We start from the raw sequence: 8,770 nt of genomic DNA on the forward strand, positions 1-8,770 counted from the left end.
CCCAGGAGGTACAAGTGTACCAGAGGTAGCCAAGGCAGCCAAAGTCCTTATTAATTAGACAGAAAATGTGTGATCCACTGGGGACTGTGAAGCCTGTGAAATAACTTAATTCCCTCTCACTTCAGCTCAACAAATGCTCACTCTATACTTGTCAAGAACAGAGAGAAAATTAAGATGAACCAGGATGGTCCCCAACCTGGAGATACTCAGCACAGGTTAGACAAAGGATATACCGTGGGAAGAGTGGAATCTGCTGCTATTGGAACACAGGGAAAAGAGGAATTTATTCTGACACTAAGCGCTGCACAGAAGCTCTCTCTAGTCAAGGTTTTAACTCTCAGTTCTGGGTCCAACAGAAATGTAAGGGACCGGCGAAACGTCGGAGGAAGAGACCACCAAGACACTGTCTCATGCAACAGCAAAAGGGTTTATTTGGGGACCAGCATGCTGGGGCTCAGAGCTCCCTAGAGCAAAGAGAGATAGAGCCCTGGGAACAGCTTAAGCAGAGCTTATATACTGTTCTTGGAGAGGGCAGGGAGGGAAGTTCATTGACGGGTCAGGGCGAGTGGGCAGTTTGCCTGTAACCGAGTGAGGGAGTGCATTCTGTAGTTTGGCAGTTGGGGACAGCACATTCTGGGAACAAGATTAGCAAACAGTTCTCAGGATTTCAACAGTGTTTTGTTAAGCATACAGAAAAACGGAGTGCAAGTACCTATTTTATTAACCTTTCATTCCCCACTTCTTCTTCTGGCTACTTTTAATCATAAAAGTGATCATTGGGGGGTGTCACATTCTGTGTCTGCTAGTGGGGTATATTGTTGTCTGATTACCATAAGTTCGACTTGTCCAATTTGGGCTTGGAGAAAGGAAACTACACGGTTGAGCAAACAGGGTCCTAGAGTTAGCAACAATATAAGAATTATTAAAGGATCGGCCAGGGCTGATAAAAGCGTAGTTAACCAGGGGCACTGTGTGAACCAAGACTCATACCACCCTTTTTGGGCCTCTCTCTCTCTCTGACGCTCTTCAAGGCGTCTTCTTAGTTTACTCACAGATTCTTTTACAACTCCAGTATGGTCGGCATAAAAATAACATCCTTCCCTCAATGCAGCACAAAGGCTTTCTTCTCTCATGAAGAGGAGGTTCAACCCTCGCCTGTTCTGTAAAACAACTTCAGAGAGAGAGGTTAAAGATTCCTACAAAGCTGTGATGGAGGTTTCTAATATCTTTAAGTTTTGGTCCATTGCTGTTTCTAATTGGGTCATTTGTTGTGTCCCACGGACCAGGGCAGTGGTCCCTGTGTCCACCCCTGCAGCAACTCCTATTCCTAAAAGGATGGCTAAAGTGAGGGATACGGGTTCCCGGTGGAACCGGGTTGTATGTCCCCTTATTTGATCTTTAAATGAACCTGTGTCATGATAGAGCACTCTGGGAAACATCTGCACCATTATACAATTAATCACATCTGTTGACCATTTCATGAAAACATAAATAATGTTTAAGTATATAGAATTATACTGTTGTAGGGACGGACAAGGCAAGGCACCTAAGATAGCACCGAAGACAGGGAAACAGTCCTATTTGGTTGCAACCGGATTCAGAGGGCATTGCTTCTGTTGTAATCAATTAATCCTTTGAACCCCAAGTTTAGGTAGTTTCAGAATTTTGTACTCAACATGTAAGGGAAGGGGCTCAGAAGTTCACAGTCTGCAGAAGTTCACAAAAAGCAGTTTTTGTTTCTGTTTTTTTCCTCTGTTCTGGGCAAGTTAACTTTTCAAGGACACCTGGGAGGGGGAGAAAAATTTTTTTTCTTTTCTTTTTTTCCCCCTGCCAGCTGTTACCATGGAGCCCAGTTGATAACTTTTTTATCTTAGAAATGTAGCCATCTCTGTGAAGCCCCAGCTCAAGGCCAGAGGCCTTGTTCACATATTTTGTGAAAAACTAGTAAGGGGGTATCTAGCTTAGGAGTGCTGATATTTTCCAGCCAGTGGCCAAGTAGAACAGGGAAACATGAAAAGAGGAAGTTTATCTATACTGAACTCTTTTATAGGGACTCTTTTGCTGAAAGTCCTAAAGTCAGCCATGGTGAAGACTTCTGGAGAAGGTCAGTTAAGACTTTTCTGTGGGCCTGGTACAGAGGGGGAAGACGGGGAAGGCGGGGCTGAGAGCAGCTCCGTGGATAATGGGAAAGGGGTTTGGGATTTTCCTAGCAACAAAAACTTGAGTAGTAGAACAGGTAGAGCAGAAGGGAAGACTGGAGTGAGTATCCCAAAAAGCCTGTGAGGGACTTTAAATTCTTAGTAACCTGTTTTCAGTGATGACAAAGCAACTTTAAAGGCCATTTTCATTACATCTTGGATAGGGGTCTGAGGGCTCTCCTCAGCTGGTTTGAGCTTTGGGTTAGCTGGTAAGAGGACCTGGTGGGACCCGGTGTGGGCACTGACAGGAGAAGAGAGGAGTGAATGGGTGGAGGGGTGGTCGTCAGGTCCCTAAGGGGGCTGTATGTGAGATAGATCATACTTCTTGTCCAGTAGGATTTGTGATTAGCCATCGCTGCTGAACGGGCTGATGAGGGTTAGGACTACTGGTGGTCAAGGGGAGAGTCCATAGCCTTATCCACACAGTGAATATGCAATTTGAGAGGGTTACCAGTCTTTTCCAATTTCCAGCCAGAGTCTGGACAGGGCGCAGGCTTGAGATGAGAGGCATGGATCCAGGAAGTGATTCCATCTACCTTTACCGCTGTAGGTGTTATAAGTAGCACCTGGTATGGTCCTTTCCAGCGGGGTTCCAGGGATGACACCTGATGTCGTCTTACGTAGATGAAGTTTCCCACTTGATATTGGTGTGGAGTTCCTTCGTCCCCAGGTTTGTAGGCAGTGGCCAGCTGTTTCCACAGGTATCACTGAGTTTTTTCAAGAGCTTTAAGTCTGTCAAGCAAGGGGGTGTGGAAGGGATCGTCAGGTCTTAGAGTTGGGGTTAGGTCCCTTACTGGAGGAGGGGCACCATAGAGAATTTCATAGGGGGTGAGGTTACACAAAGAAACAGAGGGAGTATTTCTTGCACGAAACATAAGGCAGGAGCATAGTCCAATCTTTTATGCCGGTCTCCAAGCTTAATTTCGTCAAGGTCTCTTTAATGGTTCTATTCATTCTTTCTACCTGTCCTGAGCTCTGGGGTCTATAAGCACAATGTAACCTCCAATTAATCCCCAGGGTCCTGGCTAACCCCTGACTTACCTGGGCCACGAACGCCGGTCCATTATCAGACCCTATTACCTTAGGCAGGCCATATCTTGGAAAAATATCTTCCAGGATCTTCTTGACCACCATTTGCACTGTTTCTTTTTTTGTGGGGAAGGCTTCAATCCATCCTGAAAACGTATCTACAAAGATTAGAAGATATTTAAGTCCATACCTTGCTGGCTTAATTTCAGTAAAGTCCACTTCCCAAAATTGTCCTGGTCTGGTCCCTCGAAGGCGCCTTCTTACAGGAAGCTTGGAGGGGTAAGCATTAACCAATTGACAGGCCCGATAGGCTTTTGTTACTCATTCAGCTATTTCCTTTCTCTGTGAGCCGGTTAGTGGAAAACTGTTCTTGATCCTTTAGGAATGCCTGCAGTTTCTTTGAACCAAGGTGAGTGAGTTGATGTACCTTTTTAATGTAGTGTAGGGCTTTCTGAAATTGCAAGCTGGGCTCAGTGTAGTCAAGGAGTTCAGTGTCAGTGTCCTTAGATGTTAAATTGTCAGGGTGCTCTGATGTAGTTAAATCTCCTGACTCATATTCCCCCCGTGTGGAAAGCGTTAACATGGTTACTCCGTTTAGGGCTGCCAATTTAGCCTCTTCATCCGCCCTCCTGTTCCCGACCGCTACGGGATCGTTTCCTTTCTGGTGTCCTGGACAGTGCACTATAGCTAGTTCTTTAGGGCTTTGCACTGCTGAGAGGAGGCGGAGGATCTCATCTCTGTTTTTTATTTCTTTTCCCGCCGAGGTTAATAGTCCCCTTTGCTGGTAGATAGCCCTGTATATATGAGCGGTAGCGAAGGCATAGCGGCTATCTGTGTATATGGTGGCCTTTTTGCCTGCCGCTAGTTCTAATGCCTTCGTGAGGGCGATCAGCTCTGCTTTTTGAGCCGATGTTCCCTCCAGGAGGCTAGAGGACCAGATGACTTTAGTTCTGCTAACTATTGCTGCCCCAGCCCACCGCTTACCGTCCTGGAGAAAGCTGCTGCCATCAGTGAACCATATGACCTCAGGGTGGGGCAGCAATAGTTAGGCTGATCCTTTAAATCCTGTCGTATACTGGTTTCTTCTGCCAGTATATGTTGACAGTCATGAGTGACGGGTTCTGATGATTGTTCAGGTAGTAGTGTAGCCGGGTTAAGCGGGGTGGGGGGGGTCCCAGTATTATTCTGTCCTTGTCAAGCAACAGGCTCTGATAGTGTGTTATTCTAGAGTTTGATAGCCATCTGTCTGGTGGCTGGCGGATGATGCTCTCTAGGGCATGGGGGGCTATAACGGTTAGCTTCTGCCCCAGCGTTAACTTATCAGCATCCTTGATTAGTAGGGCCGCCGCTGCTATAGCTTTTAGGCAATGGGGCCATCCACTAGCCACTGGGTCCAGCTTTTTAGATAAGTAGGCTATAGGCCTTCTCCAGGGTCCTAGAGTCTGAGTGAGCACTCCTTGTGCTATTCCTTTCTTTTCCTCAATGTAGAGAGTAAAGGGTTTTTCTACATCCGGGAGTGCTAAGGCCAGAGCACATAGCAGCGCCCTTTTGATGTTATCAAAAGCTTGTTGGTGCTCAGGGTTCCATTGGAATTGGGCATTTCCCTTTAACAATGGGTATAAAGGAGCAGCTAAGGATGCAAACCCAGGTATTCATAACCTGCAAAAGCCAGCAGTCCCAAGAAACTCTCTGAGTTGCCTCCTATTAGATGGGGGTGGTATCTGCACAACGGTTTGTTTTCTGGGCTCAGTGAGCCATCGTTTACCGCCCCTAAGGGAATAGCCCAGGAAGATTACTTCTTGCTGGCAAATTTGGGCCTTTTTGACAGAAGCTCTATACCCGAGTTGAGCAAGCTTGGATAGTAGTGCTTGGGTCCCAGACTCACAGTTTTCCTTGGTGTCTGCTGCCAGTAGCAGGTCACCCACATATTGGAGTAGGGTGACTTCAGGGTGCATGGTTCTGAAGTTGTTGAGATCTCTGTGGAGGGCTTCATCAAAGAGAGTGGGGGAGTTTTTGAACCCCTGTGGGAGTCTGGTCCAAGTTAGTTGACCAGACGTTCCAGTTTCTGGGTCTACCCACTCGAAAGCAAACAGCAACTGACTATCTTTATGCAGAGGCAAGCAAAAGAAAGCATCTTTTAAGTCCAGGACAGTATACCATTTTTGCTCAGGGTTCAGGGTGCTAAGCAGATTGTACGGATTAGGTACTGTGGGGTGAATGTCCTGCACTCTGTTGTTGATCTCTCTTAGGTCTTGAACAGGGCGATAGTCCCCGGTTCCTGGCTTTTTTACTGGTAGCAGGGGAGTGTTCCAGGCCAATTGACAGGGCCTTAGGACCCCTAAGGCCAGATATTTCTGAATATGGGGCCTTATCCCATCTTTAGCTTCTTTGCTCAGAGGATATTGTTTAATATTAATTGGGGAGGCTGAGGTTTTTAACTCCACCATTATTGGAGGTTGTTTTACGGCTAGGCCTAACCCAGCAGTTTCTGCCCAGGCATCTGGGTAATCTGTTATCCATTTCTGGGATAGCTTGCCTGTTTGATCAGTCTTGGGGGGTGTGAAGAGTTGATGTTCATCTTCTACTGACATAGTTAAAGCCATGACTATAGGAGTTTTTACTGAAGGATTTAGAAATTCCATTTGGGGGCCTTCAGGGTTAAAAGTTATTCTGGCCCGGAGCTTGGTGAGCAGATCTCTGCCCATCAATGGGGCTGGGCATTCTGGGATCACTAGGAAGGAGTGATGGACTTTTCCTTTTCCCAGGTCCATGGTCCTCTTAGTTGTCCAAGCCTGATATTTACTGCCGTTAGCCCCTTGAACTAGAGACCTTTTAGTTGATAGAGGGCCCAATGGGGCCTTAAGGGCTGAGTATACTGCCCCTGTATCCACTTCAAAGTTTACTGAGGTCCCCTCCACTTCAAAAGTTACCCTGAGCTCGGAGAGGGGATCCAAGCCCTGACTTTCCTAGTCATCCTCCAGAGTTAGAATGGCTGGCTGGTGTGGCTGTTTCTTTCTAGGGCACTCTTTGGCCCAGTGTCCTTTTTCTCTACAGTAGGCACATTGATCTGAGGCCAGAGGTGGTAGCTTCTGGCGTGGGCCCAGGTATCCCTTTCTGTCTCCCTGTCTCTTAACTTCTGGCCTATTTGTTGTTGTGACCAGGACCTTAGTCAATGCCTCAGTCTGTCTTTTGCTTCTTTCTTCCTCCCTTTGCTCCCTTTCTTTCTCCCTCCTTTGTTCCTTCTCTTCCTCAGTTTCTCTCTTATAGTATACCTTCTCTGCTTCTCTGACTAAATCTCTCAAAGTCATATCTTGTAATCCATCTAAGCGTTGTAACTTTCTTTTAATATCCAGGGCAGCTTGCCCAATAAAGGCCATCGTGACAGATGCCTTTTGATCCTCTGCTTGAGGATCGAAAGGAGTATATCTCCTATATGTCTCCATAATTCTCTCTAGAAACATAGAGGGAGATTTATCAGGCCCTTGAATAATCTCTCTTACCTTGGCCAAATTAGTTGGCCGTCTAGCGGCTGCTCGGAGACCCGCTATTAGAGCCCGGCGATAAGTGGACAGATGCTCCCTACCTTCAAAGGTGTTGGGGTCCCAGTTGTGTTGGTTCAAGGGGAAGTCGGCTTCGATTATGTTGGGAAGTTGTGTCGGTCGCCCATCTGGTCCGAGGATATTTTTTTCCTAGCTTCCAGGAGGATTCTCTTTTGTTCCTCTGTCATGAAGAGAGTGCCTAAGAGTTGTTGGCAGTCATCCCAAGTAGGCTGGTGTGAAAACATCAATGACTCAATCAGACCTGTGAGCCCGGTGGGGTCCTCGGAAAAAGGGGGATTGTTATTTTTCCAGTTATATAGATCTGAAGAGGAGAAAGGCCAATACTGGTAGGCTTGCATTTCTCCACCATGGCCATCCTCTATCATTGGCCCATAAGGGCGGAGGGGAAGTATCACGGGGGCTTCAGGGTTTTTAATCATTCACTGCCGGAGAGTTCCTTTAGCCGGGCCAGCTTCCTCCAGGGGAGGAGGGGTTATGTGTGCCTCGGGGAAGTTATCTGGAGGGTGCTGGGCCGGCTTAACCTCCTCCAATGGTGGAGAGGCTGAGTCAGCAGCAGGAGAATCACTTAGAGGGTGTTGGGGGTTGGGGAACAAAGGCAGGGGATAAGGAAAGGGAGGAGAATCCAGTAGAATCAAATCTTGAGACTCAGGGAGAACAGAGGGTGGAGGAGGAGCAGAGGGTTTGAGAGATAGAATCGCGGGGGGAGGAGTAGGAGTGGGGACAGGGACAAGAAAAGGCTTCACCCATGGAGGAGGAGATTCACAGAGGTCCTGCCAAGTTAAGATATACGGCTGTTGATCTGGATGGCTATGTGGCCCCGGCTGAAAAACAATATCTCTGACTTTTCGAATTAGTGGGGAGTAGAAAGATCCTTCTGGAGGCCATCCGACTCCAAAGGCGGGCCATTCTGAGGCACAGAGAGTCTGCCAGGTCCGGCGTTTTACTGAAAAAGAAAGATTCTGAGCCCTTAAGCGGACTTCAGTCCAGTGATCAAGGGTCAGGGACAGAGGCGTGGAATGACTCTGTCCCATAATGAAAGTTACTTGAACAAAGACAGGGACAATACAAACGTGACGCAAACACAGACACACACAGTAAACGTGTAACACAAGTTCAGAGGCAAAGATTAAAAACAGATAGTGAATTCAACCCGAGAGAAAGAATTGCCGGCAAGACCAGACGGGTTGGCAGCAGAATACACCAGATGAGGGCACTTCCGTCCCTCCTAGAGTCCTTCAAGGCGTCCCTTGAAGAACGTGGCCTGTGGCTTCAGGACACGTCTGTCCACCACTGCCAGGGGGAGCTCACGCTCTCCGCTGGCAACCACACTCTGCCAACCCAAACTGAAAAACCAGAAAGGCTCTGAGAGCTCACGGTCTCCACTGGCAAAAACCAAGTTCTGAGCGATCGCAAAGGAAAAACAAGGAGAAGAAGAAGAAGAAGAAGAGGCGCCTTACTTACCTCCTAAGGAGTCTGTTGGGGTCTCCCTGTCCAGCGATGCGCACTTCCTGGCCAATGCACCAAATATAGGGGACCGGCGAAACGTCGGAGGAAGAGACCACCAAGACACTGTCTCATGCAACAGCAAAAGGGTTTATTTGGGGACCAGCATGCTGGGGCTCAGAGCTCACTAGAGCAAAGAGAGATAGAGCCCTGGGAACAGCTTAAGCAGAGCTTATATACTTTTCTTGGAGAGGGCAGGGAGGGAAGTTCATTGATGGGTCAGGGCGAGTGGGCAGTTTGCCTGCAACTGAGTGAGGGAGTGCATTCTGCAGTTTGGCAGTTGGGGACAGCACATTCTGGGAACAAGATTAGCAAACAGTTCTCAGGATTTCAACAGTGTTTTGTTAAGCATACAGAAAAATGGAGTGCAAGTACCTATTTTATTAACCTTTCAAAGGTTTTAACTCTCAGTTCTGGGTCCAACAGAAACACATGATCACTGCTCCATAATCCTCTTCCCAATGGCTGGCCACCAAGTTG

At 47.5% G+C, this 8,770-nt stretch overlaps 1 protein-coding gene across 1 annotated transcript; it reads right to left on the reverse strand.

Annotated features, from left to right (window-relative positions):
• Positions 1–408: 408 nt before the first annotated feature.
• Positions 409–8,230, reverse strand: LOC124105175 (uncharacterized). The gene is given in 6 exon segments (XM_046462303.2): positions 409–3,074; positions 3,076–3,599; positions 3,601–4,245; positions 4,248–4,406; positions 4,409–6,913; positions 6,916–8,230. Coding segments are annotated over 6 exon segments (5,229 nt in total). The 5' UTR covers positions 7,819–8,230; the 3' UTR covers positions 409–2,581.
• Positions 8,231–8,770: the final 540 nt, after the last annotated feature.

Source organism: Marmota monax, unplaced genomic scaffold, assembly GCF_021218885.2.
Source record: "Marmota monax isolate L192 unplaced genomic scaffold, Marmota_monax_Labrador192_F-V1.1 WCK01_AAM20220418_F8-fsc00129, whole genome shotgun sequence".
NCBI lineage: Eukaryota > Metazoa > Chordata > Mammalia > Rodentia > Sciuridae > Marmota > Marmota monax.